Raw genomic sequence first — 27,949 nt, 5'->3', positions numbered from 1 at the left:
TTTGGGTCGACCCCAAAAAAATTTAGGAGGGAGTTTTCTAAGCATAACTGGGCTAAGATCTCAGAGACAATTTGCCCCGAAATGCTCATTTTTGGCAAGTAGGCCTCTTGGACATTGTTCTTTCAGAATATCCTGACAACTCCCATAATTTCAGAAATTTCATGTGATCTCCCGTAGCTAAGTGGTAGAATACATGTACTAATATCCAGATTGTCATAGGTTCGACTTCTGTTGGCAGCACTCGGATCTTTTATTTCCAGCTTCCTGTGTCACTGACTGAAAAATCATCTTTCTCAAGGGGTGAATTTGTTGTCTTGTTTCAGGGAAAGTCAGCGGGGAGGCCCTTACAGAAGAGGAACAGTTAAACGATCTTCTTTTGTTGATAAAACTCCTTGCGAGTGTGCTGTCGAAGGACTTCCTTGATTTTAGCACAGGTAGGTTAACACGGATTGTGGGTAGCCTGTGGTAGAATGTACCGTCGTCTTTGCTCGGTTGACTAATACAACCTTGTACATGCAATTCGTTTTCCTGGCTTATAAAAAATAACTTTTTGTGATGATTTTCAATTAATTTGTAGATCAAGAGAAAACCCACGTGTCAGCGGCTGATTTGGCACTTTATGGTCTTCATGTTATTATACCGCTCATGTCGTCAGATGTTTTAATGGTAAGTGTACTTCTTTAGTCTCCACAATGTGTTGACTGTAATCGGAGTGTTTGTACAAGTTTAAATTAGTCTAAACCCAAAGCAAACAACCCGAGGAATATTTTTGGGCAGAGATCCTTAGTCTCTTTTTTTGTTTTATTTCACTTTGATCGCGTTTAAGAAAGGAGAAAATTTGTAACTTATAATTTTTTTGGCCACGTAGCTCTCGTTGAAACGTGTCCGCGCGTTCCTGACCGAGAATTGAAATTTGGGAGTTTTGGTTTTTAAGGAGAGGGGAAAACCGGAGTTCCCGGAGAAAAACCTCTTGGAGCGAAGGAAAGGACCAACAACTACCATAAAAGTCCCGAAAATAAGCCCCGGGGCTTATATTTTTCAAAGGCTTATTTTGAGGGGCTTATATTTGGAGGGGCTTATCTAGGGGGGAAATTTACTTTTCAAAATCGATTAGGCTAGCCTTATAGTTGGAAGTAAATTTACCGTTTTTGCTTTGTTTTACTTTGTATTTGAGCGCAATTTTCCAAGTACAAGCCCCCGGGGGGCTTATATTTGGAGAGGCGATTTAAAGGCGGTTTTTTTTCGTTACCGGTTTGGGGGGCTTATATTGGAAGGGCTTATACATGGAGGGGCTTGTTTTCGGAATTTTACGGTAACTCAACCAATATAAGACTTTGACGCCAGGATTTGAACCCTCGCCACCCTTGCCCTTCTAAACATATTCCTAACTTGAATTTCGTGTGGCTTTTTCCGGCGAATAAGGCACTCACTATTCACATGCTACTGGAATGACTTTCATTCTGGAACGAGTTTATTCCAACCCCATATATTTCTCTGTATTTTTTTACACGATGCTGAAACGACATTTCGTTCCCGTACAAGTCATTCCGGTTTTCAGTCAAAATAAAATTGTAGTTCTGGTAGGAAATTTCTTTCTGGTATTATGTAACCTGAAAACGAACTTCGTTCCGATCGCAAATCGTGTAGTGTGGCGCATGCGTATCAGATCTCTCGCGAAAACGGCGCTAGCGCCTGAGCACACCTCAGGCCGAGCCGCTATCATGTGAATGTAGCACTAACTTCACGCTGGAACGAAACCCACTTCCGGAATGAAAGTCATTCCGGTATCATATAAACACCCCCTAAATCAAGCTAAGTTTAATCCTAATTGTAAGCCCTGTGCTTTAAAGAGTAGCTTTAGGTTGGGTATATCCGGGAAGTTAGGAAGAGGGGCTTGTAATTGGAGTAAAACTTTCGAGGCAAACTGATAACAACACGTGCTTTATTTCAACATGCTGTAACAAGTAACGTTTTCTATTCTTAGTTTCCAGTGGTATGTTCAGAGTTCTTCAAACTGACGACAAACGTTTGTGATATGTACCCTGAAAAGATGTGCCTTCTTCCAGAAGCTCTGTTTAAAAGCTTGATGGCTTCACTCGAAATGGGACTGGCAAAGTATCCTTTATAAAATAACTAAGATAGTACGCGCTCTCTGATTGGCCAAGAGGCTTGTTTGCATGAGAGCATGGATCCATGATGAGAGTATGTAAGCATGGTTGTGACGTCAAGATGTTTTGCTTTTCGCGCGCTAATCACGCAACCACGAATTTGAAAAGGTTTTTGAGTTGAAAGCTCGACAAGTGTACTTTATTTACCCACTCCCTCGTCGGCTGAAACTTGGAAAATCTTTACAAAACATTTTTTCGAGGGGTTGGGAGAATTCTTGACAGTTATGTAAAACGTTTTCTATCGTTGGAGGTCAAACACACGAAGTTAACCGATTAATTCTTTGGCTTGTATTTCACAACACCTATTCCCATAAGGCCAAAGTTTGGATTGTTCGATCATGGCCGTTTTATCAGTCCAAACTTTGCATTAACCCCCTTTTTTTCTTTCACTTTAGGATACATAGGGCGCTTTCTATTCAGCGCAAAATCCCGGAAATTTCGGTTCGAAATCAAATGGAACGCACTATTTCGGTTAGGTCCGACTGGAGTATTTGGGACCCCTTTTGAACGTGGTCCACAAAGGTGATCGATCGGACCGAAATGTCCCTATCCATTTGACAAAATTGTTGCCCCCCAGAGCCGCTCTTCTGCAAATAACCAAGCACGCGGTGGCTTGGGTCGGGTCTGTGCAACCGGATTGTACCGTTCCATTGGGCACGTGGAATTTCAGAAATTTTCAACCGGAATTTTTCTTGAATATAAAGCTCCCACAGTGTTTATAAACATACAAAGCAATTTGAAGAATTAAATAGCGAATTATATACTTGTGGAGTAGAGGCTAAAGATATCCTTTTTGGATTGAAGGTAAAATATTACAGCGTACCTTGTTTGCACGCCGTATGTAGTCCCCAGGATTCAGTATCGCTCTAAGACAAAAATTGCAGAGAAGAACAAGGAGGGGCGCCTAGGAACGAAACAGTCGCTTGCCAACTCCAGTTGCAGTTTTTAAAAAATCCTAAGCAGATCTTTACCTTGACTGGTACTATAGTTACGATCCTGACGTCACTAAAATGTCCCTAGAGGCGTTATCGTCATTAGCAACGCATTGTTTCCTTGAAATACAGAAAAACGTCAAAGTTCCCACTCACGAGATTTTACAGCATTTCCTGAAGGTACGAGGTTTATTCAAACGGTAGAATTGTCACAGTTTGTCATATAATTCATTAAAGATAAAGAGGAGATTGAAAACAAGTGAATATGGTGAATGTTAATATTTTGGGGGGTTTTTGCCACCCTAGTGCGACCCAAAACTTCCTGCCTTTCTTGTGTCTAATCTCCTCTCGTCCTCATTTCGAGTAAGCACGACAAATGTGGCAATTTTTACGCTGATTTTGCCGTCATTTTATGACTTGGTAGCAGTTGGCGTTTTCCCGCCATTGGTGCAAGTCACATGTATTAGCTCCGAGTTGCGATTGGCTCGGATTGTTTGCTGCTATTGTGATTGGCCAAGGCTCTTAAATTGGTTGGCGGGTTCACAGTTGTGAGCTCAATGCCTTGGCCTTTGAATGGAAGCAAGGCTGGAGGTTGCCTGTTTTGGTACAAACCTTCCTGTTTTTCACATGTAAATTGTGATGTTCACGGTCTTATTAGCATGAGAATAACATGATTTGCAGTTGAATTACAGGAAATTTTGTAAGATAACAACTTCACCTCCAGCCTCGCTTCCAGGAAAAGGCCAGTGCACTGAGCAAACAACTGTAAAATACTATTAAATGTCCTCTTGGGCAGATTTAGCGGGAAAAAAAAACCGGTTTGACCAATGACAGAGCGGTAAATTGGGCGCCGGAAGTGGCGTTCAGTCCGTTACTCTTGTCATCCCGTCGTCAAATGACGTTCCCTTTCTGTTGCTAAATCACTCTATTATTTGAATGCATCATATCAGAGTATTTTCCACGTGGTTCAATAAATATCTGGTTGTTTTGTTTCAGACTCTGTTTGACATGCTGCTTTTCCAGTCGTTTAACATGGATCTACTTCAACCAGCAGCCGAAGCTTTCCTTGCCTTGATTTGCTGTCACCAGGTAATAACTCACTTTTTTATATTGTTATAAATATAATTATCCTCTGCCCTTATGGGGCTTTTCAGGGCTTCTTGTGCTTGTGATCCCCGTACTCTCCTTATCAGAGTTGCAAGTAATACGAGATTATGCTCAAAATTTGGAGGAACAACTTTGAATGGAGGGGAGGGAGGAAGGAGGTGATTGTTTTATCTCACAGATGTGAGACCAGCAGTGAAGTGAAAACGGCCGGTTTTTCGTCGAGTGTCTTAACGTTTCTTAACATTTCTGGTTGTAGCGAACGTAAGAATCGTATGTTAAAATCGCACCACATCAAGGAATCTTTTTTTCATTTTAGTTGTATTACACGCAGTTAGTTCGCAATCTTCTTGCGCAGCAGACGGACCAAGTTGTATGTCAGCGTCTTTTGGATGCCTTTAATCAACTGACACCAAGCGACATGAAGTTGTCTTTGGACAGAGTCAACAGAATGCAATTCAGGAAAAGTCTAGACGTGTTTCTTGGAAGTGTCAAGGGATTTCTGTGTGTCAAGTGACACCGACAGTGAAAATGGTGAAGAACCAAAGATTCAGCTACAAAACAAAGTTGACTAGTTGTTGTGGACGGAAACGTATATCTTCCTCTTGATACCGAGTATAGACTGGGCACTAGAGCTAGCGGGATTTCGCCGGCGGAAATAGTGAAAATTAACGATTACATCTCGTCAAGAAAACGTCGTCTTCTTCGCTGGTATGACGTTCCTGTTTTTGAGATGCGGAAGGGAAGGATGATGCGTTAAAATATGTCTATTTCTAAGGCATGAGATGAAATACGCAATGGAATATACTTTAGTTATCGCTAAGGTTTCGGTGCGCGGTTAAATGGCTGTTCATTTACCGAATAGCCTTGTTTTATAAAAACAATGACAGAGACCAGAATAGTTTTGCTATCACTGAGTTGAAAGTCTAATACTATTCACGTTATTCTCTGTGTCTAGTAGCGTGTACAACTGTGACATTGAAAGCTGTTTTCCTTGTAAGTTATCGTTGACTTAAACATAGTCACCATGAATAGTATTCAGTTATAGCATGTAGTGTCGCTCTCAGGAGAGTCCTATTTGTGTCCCACCATGTAAAGGTTGTAAAACGCACGAATATCACATTCTAAAACAAGGACTAGATTTTCTCAATACTAATAGTGCTCGCGCGTGAACTAGCGTCATTTTGGCAGGAAAACGCGACAGCCATCATCATTTTACTGCGAGTTTTAGAATATAGTTGTGGCGGGAACAAGTAAAAATAACGGCGCTAACTTTCCTTGAGAAAATCTTTAGGTCTCTATTGAGGAAAAGGAAAAAGGAAACGTGTTGCGATCGATGGGACGGGCAGCTTGTTGTCGTTTCCCGCTGTTTTACTCATCCCATAGTTCCCCGCGCGTTCACTTTCCATTTACTGTGAGGAGAGAGACCCTAGCCTAGCCTCGTCCCCAGGCGTTCTTGGCTCGGTCAATCCTGGACTCTACCGAAAGCTGTGACGTTACTGAGAGAGATGCGCCCGCTCTTTCTCAGACTTCGCGCGTACAACGGGACAAGAGAGAACGCCTAAGGACTAGGCTGAGAGAGACCTAGTTCAGTCCGAGTTGTTTAGCAACCTCGTTCCCAGGTTCTTCTCCTTATCTGCCCCTCTGTCCTTTTTTTTTCCTGAGGGTGAGGGACGAGTAAGAGAGGACCCTGGGAACGAGGTAAGTTCTTTAGCTTCTACCCTCGCCAAAGCCAATTACCTCGGTTCGTTTGATAACAAGCCCTTATTTTTATATACACGTAGAGGTATTTGGACAGGCGCCGATTTTGGGGGGTATTCAGAGCGTTTTTTTAAGAAATGAATGCACGGTTTTTTTAACGACTAGCATTTCACCTTTAATTTTACGGCAGGATGATTGGTTATTAAATGTAGTGAACGGTGGCAACGAAATAAAATTCAGCCTTCATGGCTCTTAATATTTTCCCTGAAGTGCGGGCCACACACTGCATGCGTACTGTTCTAAAAATATTTTAACGAATATTTTTTTACCTAGAGGAAAGGTAGCAGTCGCCTTCTTAGACTTTAACAATCTTATTAATTATTATTATTAAGAGATATGTACAATATATTGTTTTTGAAACTGTGTAATAAGCGTGTGGTTTGTCTAATTGTTTGTTCGTTTTATTAATTCTAAAAAAGTTGGTTACGGCTCGTTTGTTTTAAATTAGACCATCTGCTATCAGGCTAAATTTATAGCGTCCCCCTTAAACTCTTTTACCACTTTTTCTTTCACTTCGACCGCCTGTCTTGACTGCATCTTGATAAAGTCGCAATAAAACATACCAACTTGTTTAACAAAGCAACCAAAATAAATAATGGCTGCCTTTCCTAACTATCGGAAGCGGACTCAGCTGTATGCCCCTTGATCTCCGAGGATGACGTTGTCATCGGCTATAGTTAGAATTCGAGGCCTTAAGATTCTAAGACGAGGAGGAATGCGAGAACGAGAATTTCTCAATACTAAGTAGTGCGCGCGCGTGAACCATCGTCATTTTGGCTGTAAAATGCGATAACCGTCATCATCCTAATTCGAGGTTTAGGGAATTGTCGTAGTGATAGGCCTAGATACAAGAATTCCACAAAATGGTTTAAATCTATTTGGAAATTCTCCAAAAAATGTCTATAAATCCCAATTTCATCTCTAAAAATCTTGAAAATTTTTCTAAAAAGTCTGATTTATCCCATTTTTTTAATAATCACATAATGTGCATAGAAGCGGGATTCTTTGCCTGTGCAACAAATTGCATGCAAACACCTTCAAACTGATTCAAAATGGAAATTTATTTACTAGACAATGTAAGTGTTTCGTTCAGTTTACATATTCCTCTTCAGTTCAAACAAACGATAGCGACAATAAGAACTATAAGTGTTTGACATTTCATGTGGCATATCCGAGGAAAAAAAACATCACCACTAGATTTTTTTAAACATTATCGTCTAAAAATCATAAAAATCTCTTAAAAGTCCTAGCCTGAAATTCATCTGATTGCTTCGAGTCGTTTTCTCCTACTGAGGGAGTAAAAACGACTTGAAGTAATCGGATGAAATTCAGGCTATTAAAATCCCATTTGACTATAAAAAATCGTACTTTTGATTTAAAAAAATATTTCCGGGGTATCTTTTTTCTTGAGAATACGCAAAAGAAATTCAAGCTAGACCTGGTCCTCGATTTTAAAGGAAATCTGAATAAATTTGAGAGGTGATCTTTATGGGTAGGTAGGAATGAAATACATGTAGTATAAAACCATTTCTTTTGGGGGGTTGGGGGAAGGGGGTACAAACTCTTTAGTTTTCAAAAACGCATACTAAGACAGTATACCAAGAAAACAGAAACCAAATGGGTACAACAAGACAGGTTTCCAAAACATAGAAAAAACCATTTGAGACACTGCCGAAGCATTTCGAAACATTTGGCTGTTGCAAGCCCCTGTTAAATTTTAAAACTAAATTCATAAAAACTGAAGGCGTACTTTTCTTTGCTGCTTTCTTTATTTTGGTTCACATGCTGAATTACATCACGCTCTTCATCCGGTACATAATATGATAACATTGGGGGAAAGGTTAACCTTATGAACCTGTAATAGACTCGATCAAGAGAGGATGAGTTAGAAAAGATTTCAAAACTAGTAATAACCACAGGTTACGGACATCCTCGAAGACCCAAGGGCGGATAGTGGAGGCGATAGAAAGTCTACATGGACGGAAAAAATTGGCGCGAAGAAAAGTGAAAAACTGGGAGGAGAGCCCATGGGGCAATGTTTTACCAGACCAGTTTCAAACGGTCGCGGGGGTTCTGGCTTCCTATTGGTTCCTGAAAACTTTTATGTTTTTCTGCCCAATTAGAGGGCAGCAGACCTTGGAGTCGTTTCGTGTGTTCTTACTTAACACAACATAACAATGGCCACTCTATGAGATGAAATAGTTTTTGTTGAGGAATGCAACTTTGTAAATGATGGCAGGAGGTTTTTTATTGACGAGAAAGACGAAGAGGAATACGAAATTTCTGAAACAGATTTAAGTGACTTTTCGTGCGAGTTTTCAGAGCAAGAGGATACTTCGTCATCCGAAAAGAAATAGTTCCAGGCCGGCGCCCGAAAAAAAGTACGAAAAAGCAAACTACCAAAAAACCCCGTGGAAAACAAACAGCAGACAAGAGAGGAAAAGTTAGAGGGAAGAAAAATAAGTTCCTCACAAAAACGGAACTGGGCTCAGTTGTTCAAAGCTGGGTTAAGATAAACCAGGGTTAGTGCGAGATTTGAATTCAGATTTGAAAGCTTAAAAAGCATTTCAGTTTTATTCTTTTTGTCTACAGGTTGATGATTGGAAGCTCTAAAAATAAAAGAGAAAATTATCCGAGAAAATGCTTTTGAACAGAAGAAAAAGAAACTCGAGTTAAATTTAACCCAGGGCTAAGCGCTAATCGGCCTTCGAACAACTGGGCCCCCGATGAGTTTGCTGATAAATTAATTGAGTACATGCAACCGGTAACCAAGGCAGGTGCGCGAATCGTCCCTGCAGAACGTACTTTTTTACCGTGCTAAAAAGTGAGCGTGTTTTCATTCAATGGAAAGGAGGCTGTGAGATCACTCAAAATTACCGCGTTTTTGGATTGAAGACGTCAAATACAGCAATAAGGTTAGTGAAACTAGCGAATTTTAACAACGACCAGCATGGCGCAAAAAGAACTTTATTCGTCCGTTGCTAATATATCTCCTATATATTTTCATAGACTTCCACAAGCAATGAAGGAAATAGGAGAGGTCTGCACGCAAGCTATTTGCTAATTTGCGAAATCATAAACTGCTGTAGTAAAATAATAGCATTTGTACTTTCTGTCTACTTGCTGTATATTTGAAAACATTAGTTTTATTTCTTAAGACTATGAACTATAATTACCGTTTTAACCTTACTAGACAATAACATATTTGACTTTTGAGTATGTTTCAGCAATTCTGCAAGATAACGAGAGGATGTTGTAGCGAAATAATTTGAAAGTCACACCCTCTTTCACGGTAGGTGTATGAGTGTTCTATCAGTATAATCTATCAACTTGTTATCTTGTTATTTTGAAGTTTGTATATAAGGATCTTTCAACCTTTATAAGAACAGTGAAATCGCAAGAGAAGTATCTAGAATAAATTACCGTAAACTGCCGCTTAAAAGCGCTCGGCTTATGCACCTTCATAAGGGGTTTTAAGACGGCTTACAAACGGAGTGGCTTGTATCCGAGAGAGCTTATAAACGGAATAGAAAAAGCCCTTCGAAACGAGTAATAGCAGTGCTAATCAAAATACCTGTTGCATTTAATGGTTTTTAATTAAGCTTCAAAACGTCATAATGAATCGAATTTATTTCAATAAATTTGGAGGGGGGTTTATATCTGGAAGGGGGCTTGTAATCGCATAGGGGCAGTTTACGGTAATTGAAATCACCATATATATAACCAGTGACCACCTTTTTATCACCCTAACAGGAACTACCGTTTCTTCTGTAAAAGCCCTTACGTTTCAGCGATCCTTCAAAAGTGTCAAACTATTTCTACATTTTGTTGTAAGACGAACTCTACAGTTTCCGATACGTTTCTACTTCATTTAACAAAACAGCTACTTCAAGCCGAATATGGCACGAAAAACTGTCAAAACTAGCAAATGGGATCATCTACACTCTACTTCTTTCGACAAGAGTTCGTTCCCAGTCGGAACAAAAAGTTTTATTTCAGCTTAAGAATACCCATTTCGTCATAATTTAACTTTTGGGTGTATATGTGTAACTAAGGGAATAAATATCTTATGTCCATCCAACTACAGAGAAAAAAGACCTGCTAGAATTCTTCACAGAGCTTAATAATATAATTAAGAATAGAAGTAATACGCAGCATGTTAGTTCAGGAACGGCTGGCTCAGAGGTGACAACAGTTACTGTTCCTTTGAGAAAAGTTTAAATCTCACAACAGTGGGTAAAAATTACCCACTCACCCTGCCCGATGTTGGACACGAACGTGACCTGGTGACGGAAGAGTGTTGACCAAGCCCAGAACCGGTGATCTTCATATTATAGCAATGGACTGGTGGGACTGGTGGAGCCACAGGACTTGAATGCGCGGCGATGACCGTGTTCAAGACAAATAGGTACGAAACTTCTCCCGTATAGGCGCTCGACACATGGGGCATAACTCTACCCCGCTAGCACAATCCACGCAGCAAGTCAAATGACCGCAAGGACGAAACACCATGCTTACCTCGGCGTCCATACAAATCTTACACAGGCGTTCCTCCTGCATTCTTTCCAGTTTTTCCTCGAGTGATTCTTCGCCTGATTCGGAAGGACTCCGCGCCGGTGTACTGAAAGATCGGCGTAGACTGTTTACGTCGGGAGCTGTAGTGGTCGGTGACGTCACGGCACTAACACAATTCCTCTCCGGGAAGAAGTGGTTATCCCTCGAATGGGAACTTGTGATATCTGTGGGGATAGCTAGACGGGGAGGAGGAGGAGACGCAGGTTTGCATCTCTGCTGCGTTGTTTGCGAACACGTCTGAAGGCTTAGCTGTTGCTGAGCTTGTTTCTCCAAAAGAGCAGAAACAAGCTCCGTGTAGGTCGGAAACGTTGAGCCGGTCGCTTCTAATCGTTCTTCGATTGCATCGTTTACTTGCTGTTGCGTGAAACCCATCTCGGCGAGTTTTTCCATGTCAAATTCCAGTGCAGCGCTGCCTCTGGGAGAACAAGATCGCTGTTTCTGGGTTGAACCAGATTCGCTGCTGCTTGAACCCGACTGGCGTCTGCTGGTCATATAACCCTCCTCTTGTGAGGTAGTCATAGGCTGCGTAGTCCAGTACGGGTGTTGCTGATTCTGTTGCGTCACAACTCTAGAAACCGCAGCAGGTGGGTAGGACTCTGATCTACCCCAAGTGGCATGAACAGGTAAATCACCACTCCTGATTGGCACCTGAGGGTGATACGTTTATTCAAGGAGTTTAGTATTCCCATGACAGGACTAGCTCAGTCGGTAGAGCGCTTGACTGCAGAGCGGGAGGTCGTGGGTTCGATTCCCAGGACCGAACCAATTATTCAGAGTCTTAAAATAACTGAGAAATGAAAGTACTTTCCCTACAAACGACTACACCTTCGCGTGGCTCGGATGATAACATAAAATGGCGGTCCTGTCTCCCGCGATAGAAGACGTAAGAATAGTGTCCTGTACAGCCCCCGAAATGATCCCAAAAACGAAATGAGCCCCAACTTAATTCTCGGAAAGGAATGGTATTCCATCAAGGAATTATTACAAGTCTGTTGCAGCGTTTACGTTCTTGAATCGCATTTAACATTTCACTACGGTTTATGGGATTTTTTAGCGCTTTTGTCATCTACTCGCCTTTATGTCTACTTTTGCATCTTCAACAACATTTTAAAATTTTAAAAGGTGTTAAAACACCACTTTTAAAATTCAGTATTCAAGGCATGCAGTCAAAAATTCTAAAAATGATGTAAACCGCATGCCTTGGATACTGAATTTTAAAAATGGTGTTTTAAACACCCATGCAGTTTTCTCTACAACCCGAGCTATAATCACCCAAGTAATAATAATAAAAAGTGTTATGTTTCTTGATGTTGTCAGTTGCAGTTCATGGTGTTACTAAAAATATAGTAGACTTTGTGTATTAAATAATATTTTCGTTCAATCCAATTCAAAGTGTAATCCCAAATTAATGTCATTAAAGAATGTGGGCAAGTAAAGATTATTAGTGAAACTTAAGTTAATGTTGTGTATTTTAATCGATCCATAGTTCTAGGATATCATTCCATTCCAAGAATTAATTTGGGATCAATTCGGGGTCGACGTGAAGAGAAATGGGGATCATTTTGGGGTTGGTGTCATTTCAGTGTTGATTTGGTGATCATTTTAGGGTTTGGGATCATTTCGAGGTCGGGATCATTTCGGGGGCTGAAGAATCCTCAATTAGTAATTTGGTGGTATATACATTAACGCTAGCATAAAGTACATTATTTCCTGCTTTGAACGTTTTGGGTTTTGAATTTTTCTTAAATTTTTTGGTGTCTATTTTTTCCTACGTTTTGCCAAAACCATATAAACTCTTTATGTTTTTCACGATTTCTGTGATATTCCTGAAAATGGGCAAACATAGTGGTTTTCAAATTAGTTCCTTCCAAGTAGTAGATACATGACAAATTTTAAAGTTTAACAGAAAAACTGAAAAATATTTAAAGAGTTTATATGGTTTTGGGGGATGCTGTCACAAAATTACAGACGTTTGTATGGATCTTTAACCATGTTTCAAGAGATTGATCCCTGTTCAACCTTAGAGCACTCAAACTTGGTCAAATAACCAATCTCAACATGACCTTTTATATGGTGGTGTCAGTTTATCGATTAGTTTAACTTTGAAACTTGCCACAGTTCCCTACGCAACTCCGAAATGGCCAATTGTAAAGTAAAGCTCTATTTTTTTCTAACTTTTTTTATGTCTTTATCTTGTGACTTAATAATCAATCTTCGTCGCTACTTCAAGCTGAACATTTTGATGGGCTGATTACGGTAGTTTTCCTGGGTATTAAAAGACAAGAACTGATTTTATTTCACAGACCATTAAATTTTGCATAAATGGCCCCAGTATCAGAATGGCAATAATTACACACCTTGGGCCCTGAATTAATTTCAGAAAACAAAGGAGTTTTTCAAATAAATGAGACTTTGGATGCGTAAGGATTATCATTCAAATTCAGGGACCATTTTATGTGACTAGTCTACTCGGAAGACTAAAAATAGCTCGTCTTTGAAATAGTAGTTGTTACTATTATTACTACCTGTCGATCCTGAAGATCATGGCTGTGTCGGGGATGTCGATACTGGAATGACTCTTGGGGAGTTGTAAAACGATCTTCAGTTGTTGTGTTTTGCCTGGGGGCAGGGTGTTCACGTAGAGACAATCGGCCAGAAAAATACTCCAAGACAAGTGGGCATGCAGGATTATGCTTTTGATGCTCACCCCATGGAGTGTCTGTGGGCTCCCAGTTATTCAAACCTACACCACACCTGTAGCATTTGACGCAATCATCTCTTCCCAGGTAGTAAAACCCAGCTGCCGCCAAGTCCAAAGGTCTGATTGGATGGTCATGGGGCCAATCAACAAATGTGGTGAGACGATGATGCTCGCTTGCAAGGTCAGCAGGCGATGAAATATGGCGCGCATCCTCATGCCTTATCAACGGCTGTTGTCTGGGCTGCAGGCTTGGATCCACTACAGGACGGGCAACAAATAGGGTGGGTCGTTTTGATCCTTGACCAGTGGGACCATGGGAAGATTGCCAATTGTTGGTCTCCACAGGGGGTCGGTGAGGACCAGTTTCCCTTGCCTCAGGATACTGTCGAGAACAATTTTCCTGTATCAATTCTTCCTCGTTAGGAATTGTTTGCTCTGCTCTGTGCAGTTTGTACGGTGTCTGTCCAGATATGTTTTGAGAAAATGGTGGTTGGTTTGGTGCACTTGTCTTATACATGGTATTCATATATCTTAGTTGTCCCTCACTCTGGCTTCTATCCCGCTGCAGTGCATGCTTTGCATTTTCTTCTTGAGGCAGGGCAATGCTGTGGCTGACACTTCTCTGAAACCCAGCAGTTTGTTTTCCTTCATGAAAAATTTCTTCAATGGAGTACTCATATCCAGTCTGGTTTTCAAACTGCTCGCTCTTGCTCGTAGAAACTGATGATCCAGGTGGATAATATCTGCCGGATGTCTGCTCCTCTGTTCTTGGTACCCTGTGCTGAATATGCTCCCTTGGAACTGTAAAACTTGTTCCAAAGTTAGAGGGGAATCGATTTACTTCTGGGTACCTCACTGATCCAATCTGTTGCAAGTGGTTGCCTTGGCTTCCAGAATGAATAACTAATTTATCTTTAGGGTCAAGCTGATAGACTTTTACTCCTGATCCAAGTATGTGTACCTGGCTAGATCCTTGTCGCACGAAAAAATGACTATTAGTTTCAGTGCCTTCTCTCTGTTGCTCGGGGAGTTGAAACTGGTTAGAATTACTTCGCAGAAAGTCTCGCTCCCTAGCTGGGTAATAAGGTTGCTCTGGGTAACTATACTCCCCTGCTGTAAAATATGGTGGCCTCTCAGAGTATGGCACTCCGTTACGATCAAGATAAGATGATGATATTGTATCACCGTACTGGGGTTCTTCTTGATGATTCAAATGTTGATATCTTGGAAGGTTTTGATATTTAGAAGAGGGTGCAATTGGGCCATCGATTACTGAAATACCATTTTCAGTTTCCCATTCGCGAATAAAAGGGCAATCTGGATTACGTTGTTTGTGCTCTTTCCAGGGATCATCCCCAGGTTTCCATTGCTTTAGATGCAGATCACATTTGAAGCACACAACTAGATCGTCCAGAGCAAACTCCGAAGAATAGAATCCTGCCGCCGCTAGATCACGTGGATCTACAGGACTGTCAAGCGGCCACCTTGTGAAAGTCTTTAGTCTCTTCTCCACGCTATCAAATTCATGTTCGTAATCTAACATATCTCTTTTGTCCGCGTTGTTTATTCTATGGGCTTCTTGATGATCAAAGCCGTTAAAACTGTCGCCAGTGTGGCTTCCAGGTTCTTGATCACTCAAAAATGAGCTGTAAGATGACGACTGTGAATTGTAACTTTGCAAATCGAATCGCTCGTCCATCATCTTCATCATCCCTGACTCGTGTTGTTGCGCACTCAACATTGTGGAAGGGCAAATTCTTATCGAGTAGGCACTCTTAAATCAGATCAGTCAAAAAGAGAAAGCGGAAAGTTCTGTTTATAACAACGTAGCATAAAACCGACGTATACTCTACTAAAGAAATCCAGTTGTTAGCTTTGTGCTTAGTAAACAAATTTGGAAGTCCCTGCAATCTTCTGCTACGTTGTGTGGATGATCCAAGTCACGTATGAAGTCACTGCTTATAGCAAAGGCTATTTTCCCCCTTCTAGGAGCGTTTTACTCCTGATAAGTTGCTGAAACAAGCATGGAACACGACAGAGTGATATCACGTTGCTATTTTCAAACTTCCGCTGCTAACTTGAAAATTTGAAGCGAAAATTAATGAAAAGATATCTTCCTGTGCCTTGTTTGGTCAGCGGTAAAGCGGAACTATTATTCATGCGTCATTCATACGCCTATACAATGCTTGTAAGGGACTGGGACCCAAAATCACTCCCAGTCAAACATGGCATCTGAAGAGAAGAAGTTACAGGAACAAAGCGAGGAAAAACTCGAAAAAAAGAAGCATCGCGGAATACCAGAGGCTCTTTTTCTGGTAATATTTTACTACTGAAGCAGTGTATCCCTAAATTTTTGAGAGGACGTGATTGGAGTATTTTCCCCTCGGGAAAGTTTTTTTGCATGAGTAATAGTTAACAAGCTTACTGGAAATGATTTTCAGTACAAAAATAACTGTTACCTTAAGTACTAACTATGATCTTACTGAGTCCGACGGGCCATTCAAATTCGTTTTCCCGTCACATACAGGAGGATGTTGATGAATTTATGAAAAAGAGCGGACATGACACCGCCGAGTCCGTGCTCAAAGATTTGGATGAGCAGCATCAGAAGTATAAATTTATGGAACTGAATTTGCTGGCAAGAAAGAAAAGGTAAGCCAGTTGCTCGATCAGTCCCTACTCACAATTAAAAACAACAATAACGATTATTTTTTACCCCTGGCAGTATTTTTAAGTGTGTGGTCGGGCAAATAACTGAAACAGAAATTAATCGAAATATCCATAACAAGGCTGTGCTCTAAGGAACATTGAAGAGCGCCCAGTTCTCTGAACCTGTTTAATCTAGGGTGCCCAGCATATGATTTTGTGAAAGAAGGAAGATTTTCCTAGTCTCCCAAGAGCAAAAGTTAGGATCCAGGGGCCAAAGGGCTCTGTTTAACCCTTAAAAGCCCCAGTGGTGACCAACATCAATTTTCTCACATATTCATGCGAACGTACAGTGAAAGAATACGTTCATGGTTTGTTTACTACAGAAGTAGGAATTAATTGAACATCAGACTGTACGCAGCTGTATTTTGTTGAGTCGATCCGTAAGAATTTCGTTGTTACAGACGGAACTGGCAGCTATTGTAATAGAGGACTTCATTCACTTTTAACAAGCCGCAGTGGTTTAAGATCTGTTTTCTGGACTTTATTATGATCAAGAAGTGCTGCGGTAACGACGTGGCTGCATTTGCGAAGTTGTCGCATGTAACTTTATATGCACGTACAGCGACCGATGGAAATATGTCAGTGGTGGAGAAAGGTTTCTTTGCCGTAGCCACATATTGGCGTTAATATTTGTCGATTCGTGAAGTGAGGTGGTTTGAGGTAGGTTATGGCATCGATATCACCGAATAATTTGTGCAAATGTTGGAAAAAACCAGCCCGAAACTCTGACATCTTTCATCATCGTTGGCAGCTTGTTTACAACTTACAGCGGCCGATTTTGTACCATATCTTGATCAGAGATCTCTTTTTGGAACAATTTCTTTCATTAAGAAATTTAAGTTTGAGATAAAATAAATCAAGAATGCTAAAACTATCCGTTTTGTTGCTTGTTGGCACATCGTTAAGTTTTCCTAGAGACTTTCTACACCAGAAATTCACACAGTTGTGGTCTTTGTCTGCGATTTGGCGTCGTCGTGAAATGTAAACTGTTTTTCAGCTTTGTACTTTATAACTTCCAAAGCTATAGCAGTAGCGAATTGTGACGCTCAGTAATAAAATGTGGAAACCAACGCTTTGAATATTAAGAAGGGTGGGTAAGTAACTTGTTCTGTTTTTTAGCCTTTCTAAAATCGTTGTTTGCAGATCAATAGCCGGTTTTGTTTAGGGCTCGTGGTCCGGATGCCTTTTTCTATGGGTTTACCGGTATAATAAACCATAGGTTTTTGACCAATCAGATCACGCGTACTATCTCAGTTATTTTATAAAGGGTTAATAGAGCACAGCCTTGCATAACATTAACAAACTTATAAAAGAGTTCCTACTGACAGTCCTTGTAAGGTGGCTCACTGTAACAGTTTGTAGCTTTATAACAGATGTAAAAGGAATTTCCTATAAGTTTCATAGCTTTGGTATACAGCTGCCTCGTACACAAGCGTGTTCTGGCTGATTCGAGAATGACTGGGATCTTGGTTCTACGCTAGGTATCATGGTAAAGGTGAAGAGAAAGTTTTTGTTGTTCATCCTTCCCAGCATCATTTGCATCCATGCTAAATGTTCCCATGGTTCATTGCATAATACTCCTTGATGGCTCATGCTGTCACGTTTTCCGTTTTCCACACTTGAGACGCCTAGGAACGAGGCAGGGTGTACAGTCAAACCCCGTTACTATGGATACTGAAGGGGCCATTGAAAGTGTTCATATTAATGGGGTGCCCGCATTAAGCAGGTGATAAGGTCACAGGTTTGAAGTATTATGAATCCCAAGATCCTCAACTTCAGATACAGCTTTGAAGTTGTTACCACATAAATAATTGAGGGCTTGAATTGTCATTCTTTTTAGAAATATGCATCACTTCGCATTTATCAGTGTTAAATCTCAATTGCCAATCATTGCCCCAATATTCCAAAAGAATAAGATTTTTCTGTAGTTCTTCCACATCTTTGCTAGTGTCCCTCATTGCCTTATGCACCTTCATATCATCCGCAAAGAGTTTTGTGCAAGAGGTAATGTTCCTTGAGACATTAGGGCCATTTATACGAAGAAAAATAAGACGCGTCTTAAATAAGACGCGAACTGTACCATTTATACGAGCATGCCTTATCTAAGACGAGAACAGCTCGTATAAATGGTTCGCGTCTTATTGCCGTTCTTGACTTCTTTTTATGTGAATGTTGCCCGTGGCAACGGCAATCCAACGTGGCGCGCCGAAAATTAACACATGCGTACTATGCGTTCGCGTCTTATTTAAGACGCGAAGGTCGTTTATACAAAGTTTTTCTCGTCTTAGCTAAGACGTGTCTTATCTAAGAACAGGTGTTAAGGGCTGTTCTAAAATAAGACGCGTCTTAGCTAACCCGCGTCTTATTTTAGACGAAATGTGCCGTTTATACGGAAAGTTCGCGTCTTATTTAAGACACGTCCTATGTAAGACACGTCTTATTTTTCCTCGTTAAATGGCCCTATTGTTAATATAAGTGAGGAATAAAACGGCTCCCAACACAGTTCCCTCTGGGTCTGAACACCAGACAAAATAGAGGCCCAAGATGAATGATATCCCCGCAAAACAACCGGCTGGTGTTGGTTTGATTGGGTATCAATGATTGGGCCCCTGAGAGAAACAAAGGCTTAACAACTGATGTCATCTTAATTTGGGGGTCTTTTAGAAGCTTTTGACTTGGTGCCACATGAACAATATTTGAACAAAGGTAGTGATTGAGACAGGTAAGATTTCTCTTTCAGGAAGCCAAATTGCTCTGGAATAAAGATCTCATTAGTTATCCAAAACTGAACAAAATGCTGTCTCACAATCATTTCACACACTTTGCGCACCACCAATATTAACGAAACAGGGTGGTAGTTTTGGCGAACGTATTAGCACCTTTCTTATGTAAAGGAGTAATATCAGCCAATAACCAGTTGTGTGGTAGCATGCCTGATGCAAAGGACCCCTTTGCACTGAGCGGTGGAGCCAAATTTTGAGTTAAATTCTTTAATTACAACTAGATTTTATTTTTCTGTATATATTTCAAATTCTTGTATTTCCCTAGGGTAGGCACCCTGCAGGGGTCTAAGTGTCCCTTTCGTGCCCTTCATTTTTGGGCTTTAATTCTTTCATGTTTGTATATTTCATTCTGTTTTAATTTTTCCCAATAAAGCTTGAAATAATAATGATGATAATAATAATGAATACTATCCGGACCAGGTGATATATGAGGTTTCAACTCACTCAGGATCTCGTAAACATCCTTAGGTGAACAGTGCAGAAGACTAAGATCTGTGTAATATGTGTTATAAAAAGGTCGTGGTATTAAGGTCAAAAAACACCTTTGTTCAGAACAAAATTCTAAAGAAATGAAAAATGAATTTGGTATGGTCAAATTCTAGACATCTCCAACCTTCACAAAGCTGTCATTCGTGGATGTAATCCACGGAAACACTCAAACATCTCTCATCTGTAGCCCCTAAACTGTATGTTCTCTGCATGACTTATTTGATGCCAAAATAGTCTGGCATAGATGTCTATAAATCATTTATCTGGCGTAAGGTAGTGCTGGAATTATTGACATCTTGTCAACTGAAGGTTTTTTTTTATCTTCAGAAAGGAAAGGTCTCTTGCAGCACACAGTTTATAAATATGAAGTGTCCACATTAGTGAGGTTCACTTTCTATGAAAATCTTCTGTTGATTAGGACAGTGAAAAGTGTCTGTTGTCCACTTTAACAGATGTCTGTATTAAGTGGGTTGAATTTAGAGAAAATGTATAGGCTATTCCCAGGGACAAATAAAATTGTCCGTAATTACGAGGTGTCCATGTTATGCAGGTGTCTGAAAGTGGGGTTTGACTGTATGTCCAAGTGGAGTGAAGCAAAAGAGAAAATTAGCCAGCAAAGCGAGCCTAGGGTCACCTGGGGAAGAAAACAAGATAGGGGAGCCTGTAGACTTTGTTTTGACACCGCCCGTCCATGATAGCCAGGCATCAGTAAGGTTTTGAACACGTGCTTGCAACACTGAGACATTCCAGATGGTCTTTTATAGGGCCCACTTCTTTTCGCAAATATGTGTTAAGGAGCGATCCTTGTTTTAACACATAACAAACCAAGGGATTTCATACCGTGTGTGATAAAGTGGAAATTTGATGGTGAAGTATAATTTCAGTATTTTCAGTATTTTAAAAGAAAATTTGAAAAAAAGGACTGATCAGGAAAAGGGCATGATTGTAACTTAAAACTGTTTGTTTCTTGTATTAAAAAAAGTTCTTTGAGATGTTAAGCAGCCGGGCAAAGTCACATAATATCACAGCCAGTCAATTTGCGCGGTGCCATGTATTCCTTAATGAAACCCCATGGATACCAGATTCTGGTATCATGATCATGATCTGATTTGTGAGATTGCTGACTGTTGACAAGTGAGCGATGAATATTGAATGAATATATCAGGGGCACCCGACGGCAATTTTCGGGAAATTATCTGTTCGGAAGACAATTTGAGAACTAGAATTTTTGGAACATTTGTTGTAAAATTTCTTGCTTGCCTGCCTCTCCTAGGATTTTCGAACATTTACAAAATGGTATAATTACCCATTACCCTAAAAAAGGCCACCTAGAGTTTTCGGGAGCCTTTTCCTGGCTGAAATTTTCGAAAAGGTAAGTTTTGATCCCTATAATTTTCGGATCACTAGACTTTCAGCTAGGAAATCCGAACAGATGAAAAGTTTTTAGGGGATAAAAATATGCCTATATCTACCGTTAAAATACTAAAATACGTTCAACAATGCTATGTGTTAAGTGGTTTTGAACTATATCCTCGTTGGGTGCCCCTGATATATTCCACATGCATACAAATGTTATTGAAGCTAATACATTTGAGCTTAAAAGTAGCATTATAATTCGACAGGTCTTGTTGCCTTATTGACATGTTATTGACATATGTGTTACAGGATAATTGCAAGTGGGTAGATGGTCATGGATGGCATCAAAACATAGTGTACAGGCTCCAAGCGGTTTTTCTCCTCCAGGAAATGAATGCTTGGCGAGCAAAGCAAGCCAATTTTCTTTTTCAGCCTGCTTTACTTGGGAGTCTGTTCGCAGGCTACTGTATTGGAATTTTCAGTATTTTTGAAAGGTCTTTAGGTCACCATTTACTATGCCCCTAAGAAAAGGAGAAGGGGTGGAAAATAGTTTTCAATGGTTCCAATGAACCAGGCTGATTTTCCCAGCTTTCAAACCAAGTAGCAGAAAGGCCAAAAGACCCATGCTTCTCCTCGTATATCTGAATTAAAAAATCCATCCAAACAACTGAGAGGCCATAAAACAAAATCAAAATCCAAGGCTTTAAAACAGTGTAATTATTTGGGCGTAATTGACTCAGTTTTCTTTGATTCAAAGTTGCAATAGGCACGCAATACGCGCAAACGTAAACAAGCCAAGTAAACAAGCCAAGTGACACAAATGTCTGCCACATGCTGTGTCACAACACAACATTTATCTCCTTTACATACGACCCACAGATAACGCACCGCAAACAAATCGGCAAATCACTTTTACCTCTCAAAATATTTTTTGTTACTAATTCATAGTAAACTCTACGAGAAACAATTTTCACTGATTAACAAACTACAGCCATTATCTTACCAATTCCCATCCAGTATACCTCCATGCCTTTCACTTCACGTATCTCAACCAACCCCTAAAATATACAACGCTACTGAACAACTCACACATCCCTAACACATAAAAAAACTTCACACACACCTAGTACATCAACGCCCAAATATATGCTCCCAAAGTGTCTTGTTGTATAGTAGTTGTGTGCTTGCCAGTGTAACTTTGTATGCTTGACTTCTTGACTGTAACTTTGTTGGAAATATTTAACATATCTTGCAGGCTACAAATTCAAGTTCCAGATTTAAATTCTAGTTTGGAGATGGTCAAATTATTATCTTCAAAAAAGGTACCGTTAAAGAAACACATGTAATGTGATTGTAAATGGAAGAGACCATGGTGTTCACAGTCAGTTATCACTTTCTTGACTAAAATATTTGGTGTTATTTTGCTTCCTTTAATGCAGGGAAGTTCCAAGCCACTACAGAGCAGATTTTTGTTGTCTGATCAAGTCTATTGCACTGCTGATGTGCCACCCACTGAAAAAGTGATGCTTTGGCTAGGGGTAAGAATTAATCATTATAACTAAAATGTAATTTCAGGATTTAAAGCTGTAGACATCAAACAGCAGGCCTGAACTTCAATTTTATCACTCAAACCAGAGTCAACAGGAAGTGATGACAATGATGATGACGACAGTAGAAAAAATGTCCAGGGATGTAGCTGAGGAAAAACTAAGCAGACTTTTATACTCAACTGCACTGTCAAAATTACTCCATGTCTTGGTTTTCCAGAGCAATTTGAGCTAGTGTAAGCTCTTTTTCAGCCGTGAAATTAGCTGGCAGCCGGCTCTAAGCCACATTCCTGAATGTCTCGTAAAAAGTGAATTCATTGTTTTTCAAAATTCATCCCTCTTATTCCAGATATTTGTCAAATATTAGTGAATTTTTTTCTGTAGTCGAATTCTAAAGGACTCTAAGTTTTTAAAACAAAGTTGGTGATGTCAACAATCACATTTGCTGAACACCATTTAAACATCAAATAGACTGGGACTCTGTGGCCTGCATTATGTATTCTACAGACTACTATCAATGTTTCACTTTAGAAAGATAGTTTACTATAACTTATAACAAACACCACTGAATCACAGTCAACAATACAAGCACCACACAATCGACTCATTGACGAGGGTCGTGAAGGGGTAAAATGCGAACTGGGATTAGCCTTATTGTGGACTGGGAAAATGGGATTTACTCACTGGGACTGGGATTTAGCCACTGGGAATGGGATGAACAATTATATGGGATTTCTTTTCTTCAGCGGTCTTTGCTCCAATATTTTGAAATAGAAAAATAAAATTTCGTAGCAATAGACCTTGCACTCCTCAGTAGAGACTGTGAAATCAGTATTTTTCGCCTTTGCGCCCGCGGTTTAGCTACCAGGCTTACACGGTTGCATAGTTACGTTCTGTCAGTTTTCCTGGTCAGCGGACAAGTTCTGCAAGTTTGCATATGGCTGGAAGAGAAAGAGTGTTCACCAGCAGAATGAGAGATTTTCTTCAGTCCAGGTGAAGGTACGTGTATCCAAATAGCGTCAATCAGTGCTTTTAATTTATTATGCGCATGATTTTTGCAAATAATCATTAGTAATGGGATTTTAGATTTGGTAACTGGGATTTTGGCAAAAATTAGCCTGGGAAGTGGGATTTGGGCCAAATTTAGGCTGGGAACTGGGATTTGGTACCCCCCTTCACGACCCTCATTGACGGACTCAAGCAAAATGACAGAATGACTGGATAACCAACAATTTCACTTACAATATATGATCGACTGTTCAAGTGTGACAAAAGACAGATTGAATGCAAAATTGACAGTTAAAGTCTTCACAGCCAATAAGATCATGGCTTATCTGATAAACGACTAATAACATTGTGACTTGATGACCAATCAGGTCATTAACCAGAGTTATACCATCATTGACATGATAGAACTGATCATCATCATCATCATCATCATCATCATCATCATCATTTATTAGCCCCGATAATTATTAAAATGAATTTTACGGAATACAGTAATTGTTAGGCAAGGAAACCTCAGGAAACCACCAGACTAATAGGAGAGGTCCCACCTCAACATCACAATTATTATGATAACAAATAAGGGCTGCGAAGGAGTGTGGCTAGACAATTTCAGTAACTGTTTGAAACAAAACTCTAGCACTTTGTTCTTAAAGACAGGAAAGCCTTTTGACAGGTTGTTGAAATGTCAGTCACTTTCAGCAACAGTCCTATTCAGGACTAAGCTCACTTGGACGATCATGCTCCACCTACTTAATATGAAATGACGCATGGGTTCAAAGCTTTCACAGTAAACGATGAAGACAGCATAGACAACATTAGTCAGTGCAATTTGTTTTGGATATATAACCATACTATTATGTTGCCATTCTTACAGGCAAATGTGATGTTAGAATACAGTATTGAAGAAGCAGAAGCTTTGTTATCTAAAAACCTTAATACTGCACAGAAAAGCTTAACAGAAATAGAAGAGGACTTGGGATTTCTTAGAGATCAGTATACAACAACTGAAGTCAGTATCCTTTGATAAACAGAACTATATGTATGTGTAATCCATTATGGTGACGAGTGAAATTAAGGAATAATTTCATGTGCGTTTTGTCCAGGATTTTGACAAAACACAAGTGAAATTATGTCCTAATTTCACAAGTATACCATTTGATTACCTATTAATATCATGGGTAAGGAATTACGTTGGCAATCGTGGATTTTTGACATGTTTGTCCTGGATCATATCGATCGAGAATTCCACTCTCTCAAAAGTTTAGAGCTTAAATTTGGCTTAAGTTCAGAATTTTTAGAATTTTTCGAAAGAATACCTTTTAGAATCCTATCTTAATGTGCTCTTTCGTGTGTTCAGGTTTTCTAAAGCGTTATTTTATGCCCTGACATCTTCATTCATAACATTTTAAAAATTCCCGCCATCTTGGAGACATATGGAAGGTTGCCATGGCAATTTAACACTGAAATTTCATGCCAAATTTAAGGAGTAATTTGTCACGTATGATATTATTCTAATAATAGCAATAGCACATTGAAAAGTAAAATACAGTGGAACCAGGTTAATACAGACGCTAAGGGGACATACCATAGTGTCCGTATTATCTGGTTGTCCACGTCAAGTGTGGTCTCAGAAAAAATAATAATATTTATAATAATAATAATATTTATTGATTTGTATTGCGCAAATATCAATCCAGGGAAAGAAATTTTCATCTGCGCATAACAATGACTCAACAAAATCCTAAAATCCTAGTACATATTCCAAAAACAAAATTTACAGATCGTTCCTAAAAATTAGTAAAAGTAACAATTTAAAAATAAAAATTAATCTTTAAAATCCTATATACAAATCCTTCTTAATAAAGAGAATAAAAACAATAAATTAGCTGGGAAACGCCTTCTGAAATAAATGAGTTTTAAGAGCCTTCTTGAAAGCATTAACTGAAGATATATTTCTAATAAAAAAGGGAAGATCGTTCCATAATTTAGGGGCAGCCATATTAAAAGATCGATCACCAAGTGTGGAAAGAGACTTGCATGGTGGAATGTTAAGAAGTTTGCCGTTATTTGATCTAAGATAGTACCTACCCCCTGTGTCTTTCGGTGATACAAGTTCGGAAATGTAAGTCGGAGCAAGTTTATGAATGGCCTTAAAAGTTAACAATAAAGTTTTAAAAACAATTCGATATGCTACGGGTAACCAGTGTAGGGCTCTGAGCAATGGTGTAATATGACAAAATTTACTTTCGTGAAATACAAGACGTGCAGCAGAGTTCTGGACTCTTTGCAGTTTTTGAATCTGATACGCAGGTAAGCCATATAAGAAAAAATACCACGGACACATTTTGTATCAATATAAAGATAAAAAGGAGCAGTGACATGAAGCAAAAAGTCAAGGAAATAAAACTTGTGTAATAGGAGGCAAAACACTATACCATAGGAGGGTCAAACACATGACTGATCAAAATAAAAAGGGTCAAGCTATTTGGCTGTTTCTTAGTAAAAAAAATCATATTAACCCCAAGAAATCTGTCATTATTTGAACTGCCAAATTCTCAAATCATCCTGAGCATTTTCCTGGTTGATGCCCTTGTTTTTTTGTAACCATGATATCTCCTTAACCTTAATTCAGACATGGCTAGAGTTTACAACTGGGAAGTCAAGAAAAGACAAGCACAGAAGTCTCGGTCTGAGAAATAGCAATAGTGCCTAGCTCATTAGTATTGATATTTTGGTGTGTATTTAATTTTACCTTTTTTTAATTAAAAAATTTAGAAGACAAAAGCATGGTCTTATCCAGTGCATTGCGGTTGGCATTCATTATTTCTGGAGGCCCTGATAATGGTAGAATTCTGGTAATTATTGACATGGCCTTCACACATGGAAGACCTCTGTTAACAATGTCCTCAACCAGGTTGGTGTCCAGCAGTTTTAGTGAAAACGAGGATTCGGGTGGGGTGCCCAGTCTCGCTGGCTCATAAAACCTGGTCTCGGTCATTTAGGGATTTTCTTCACACATTGACGCAAGACAGATGGTGACTAATGGTTTGAAGATGGGTTTAAACTGTGACAGCAACAAAAGCAACTGAAGACTAATACTTGGCATTTAAAAATGCCAACAGGGGCAGTGCTTCCTCCTTAGCTTCTCAGATATGGACTGAAAAACATGGTGCCTCTTACTGCCTTCTGGTTTGCTCAGTTGGGAGAGCATCAGGCTGCTGGGTGGGAGGTCTTGGGTTCAAACCCCGGCCAGACCAACAACCAGGGTTTTTAAATAACTGGTAAGATCATTTGAGACCTTGTCTTAAGTTAAGAGGCAGGAGCCCTTGGCCTTGTCTCCTTCATCCTTCTTTTGTTGGCATGGTAAAAGGGGACGTAAAAAAAATAAATAATAATAATAATAATAATAATAATAATAATACTTATATAGCACCGATATCAATATTGCTATTTTCATCAGTGCTTAAAATAAAAATATTTTAAAAAAAATACTAAGACTGCATAAAGTATACATGCAAAAAGTGCATGAACCTACCAAAAAGAGTAAAACAATTATGTCAACACTAAAACTATAAAAATTACCTAGACTACTCAAATCTTAAAAAGCTGCATAAAACCTACTAAAAACGAGATTAAAAAGCACATAAAATCACAAAAAAGCTTTCTGAAATAAAAATGTCTTGAGTGTCTTTTTAAAAGATGCTACTGAGGGGCTACTCCTAATTGAATAGGGCAATGAACTCCATAGTTGAGGAGGAGCAGCAGTAAAAGATCGATCTCCTAACGTTGTTAAAGTCTTGAATTTCAAAGGGTTTAGTAGCAGTCCATCACAATCGTAGCGTAACTTGTATTTACATGCTTGTTTAAGACTAATAAGTTCCTGGAGATAAAAAAGGCGCTAAGCCATTGAAAGCCTTAGACGTCAACAATAATATCTTAAAGTCAATTCGCACCCACACTACTCTTTGAAAAGGGTAGAGGATGTTTCCCCAGTGGTGTGCTCCACCTTGCACATATTATTGATATCATGGACTGGGTGAGTCATGGTAAGCCCTTGTATACTGATGTCTGAGCTTATTGTTAATGTCTGTTGCCTTCTTGTCCACAACATTTCATTCATTCAAAAACCACTGACCTAAATCTAAGGTAAAGAACCATCAGAGACGCAACAATTTCTCGCTTTGACCACCCCTAGTGTCCATCTGTCACAGGTTGTGGGACTGCATTTGGAAGGCACCTCACAGAGGACCTTTTCCTATTGGCTAGGCCGGTACCCAGCAAAGCTGAAATAACATAGATGGCCTCCTAGTGGGTATAATAATAATATTAAAATAATTAATAATAATTATATAATGATAATTATCATCCACCTTTTGAATGACTGAGGCCTAAAACTTAGGGTGAGCTATTCTTGAACTCCAAAATATTTTAGGAGTTATGATGAGTCAAAGGAGCTGGGAAGAATGACATTTCTTTTAACTCCCTGCCCTCGTTCTCCTCCCTTTTTTCAGCCTAATACCCACCCCCTTGATTGCACTTCTTATGGCCACTTTCAATGGTGGCTACATACATGAAATACCAAAGGATGGCTGACCTCCTAGGATACCTTTGCAGTATAGACTAACTCCACACACAATAAAATTAATGAAACCTGTTCTACAGATATAGCAGGGGATGGCTGCCCCACTAATAAAAGTACCTTTGGAGTACAGGTCTGGGCACATCCACTTTATGGACGATAATTTATTGCATGCAATTTCTAAGTTACACCATGGGTAGTTCATGTTGTTACTAAAGTTTTTTGCATATGCTAAGT

The 27,949-nt window shown here is 39.6% G+C and overlaps 3 protein-coding genes across 4 annotated transcripts in view; 2 read left to right on the top strand and 1 right to left on the bottom strand.

Annotated features, from left to right (window-relative positions):
- The window catches only part of LOC140953262 (exportin-4-like), a 23,580-nt gene extending 17,252 nt beyond the window's left edge, over positions 1–6,328 (top strand). For both annotated transcript variants that reach the window (XM_073402771.1, XM_073402763.1), the window contains 6 exons: positions 324–434; positions 578–666; positions 1,985–2,115; positions 3,157–3,280; positions 4,097–4,189; positions 4,524–6,328. In XM_073402771.1, the coding sequence (XP_073258872.1) occupies positions 324–434; positions 578–666; positions 1,985–2,115; positions 3,157–3,280; positions 4,097–4,189; positions 4,524–4,721 (746 nt within the window). In that variant the 3' untranslated portion in view covers positions 4,722–6,328. The remainder of the gene's footprint in view (positions 1–323; positions 435–577; positions 667–1,984; positions 2,116–3,156; positions 3,281–4,096; positions 4,190–4,523) is intronic.
- A 2,586-nt stretch (positions 6,329–8,914) lies between these two features.
- LOC140953251 (uncharacterized) lies at positions 8,915–15,330 on the bottom strand. The gene is made up of 2 exons (XM_073402754.1): positions 13,066–15,330; positions 8,915–11,188 (listed from the first exon to the last, which is right to left on the bottom strand). Exons 1-2 carry the CDS (start codon positions 14,980–14,982, stop codon positions 10,361–10,363), a joined length of 2,745 nt encoding a protein of 914 aa, XP_073258855.1. The 5' UTR covers positions 14,983–15,330; the 3' UTR covers positions 8,915–10,360.
- Positions 15,331–15,403: 73 nt separating this feature from the next.
- Positions 15,404–25,917, top strand: LOC140953241 (prefoldin subunit 3-like). Its single transcript, XM_073402743.1, has 6 exons — positions 15,404–15,556; positions 15,769–15,893; positions 21,834–21,900; positions 22,018–22,116; positions 24,008–24,146; positions 25,766–25,917. The coding sequence occupies exons 1-6, from the start codon at positions 15,467–15,469 to the stop codon at positions 25,831–25,833; spliced, it is 588 nt and encodes a 195-aa protein (XP_073258844.1). The 5' UTR covers positions 15,404–15,466; the 3' UTR covers positions 25,834–25,917.
- Positions 25,918–27,949: the final 2,032 nt, after the last annotated feature.

Source organism: Porites lutea, chromosome 1, assembly GCF_958299795.1.
Source record: "Porites lutea chromosome 1, jaPorLute2.1, whole genome shotgun sequence".
Lineage (NCBI taxonomy): Eukaryota > Metazoa > Cnidaria > Anthozoa > Scleractinia > Poritidae > Porites > Porites lutea.
This window is presented reverse-complemented; position numbering and strand designations above follow the sequence as displayed.

What these genes read in the sequence shown, in the direction of transcription:
- LOC140953251 (XM_073402754.1), bottom strand. Translation starts at nt 14,982, where the DNA reads ATGTTGAGTGCGCAACAACACGAGTCAGGGATGATGAAGATGATGGAC. An exon ending in ATGATCTTCAGGATCGACAG is followed by an intron (nt 11,189 to 13,065) that starts GTAGTAATAATA and finishes TATCACCCTCAG; the next exon opens with GTGCCAATCAGGAGTGGTGA.
- LOC140953241 (XM_073402743.1), top strand. Translation starts at nt 15,467, where the DNA reads ATGGCATCTGAAGAGAAGAAGTTACAGGAACAAAGCGAGGAAAAACTC. An exon ending in TTGCTGGCAAGAAAGAAAAG is followed by an intron (nt 15,894 to 21,833) that starts GTAAGCCAGTTG and finishes CATATCTTGCAG; the next exon opens with GCTACAAATTCAAGTTCCAG. An exon ending in GTATACAACAACTGAAGTCA is followed by an intron (nt 24,147 to 25,765) that starts GTATCCTTTGAT and finishes ACCTTAATTCAG; the next exon opens with ACATGGCTAGAGTTTACAAC.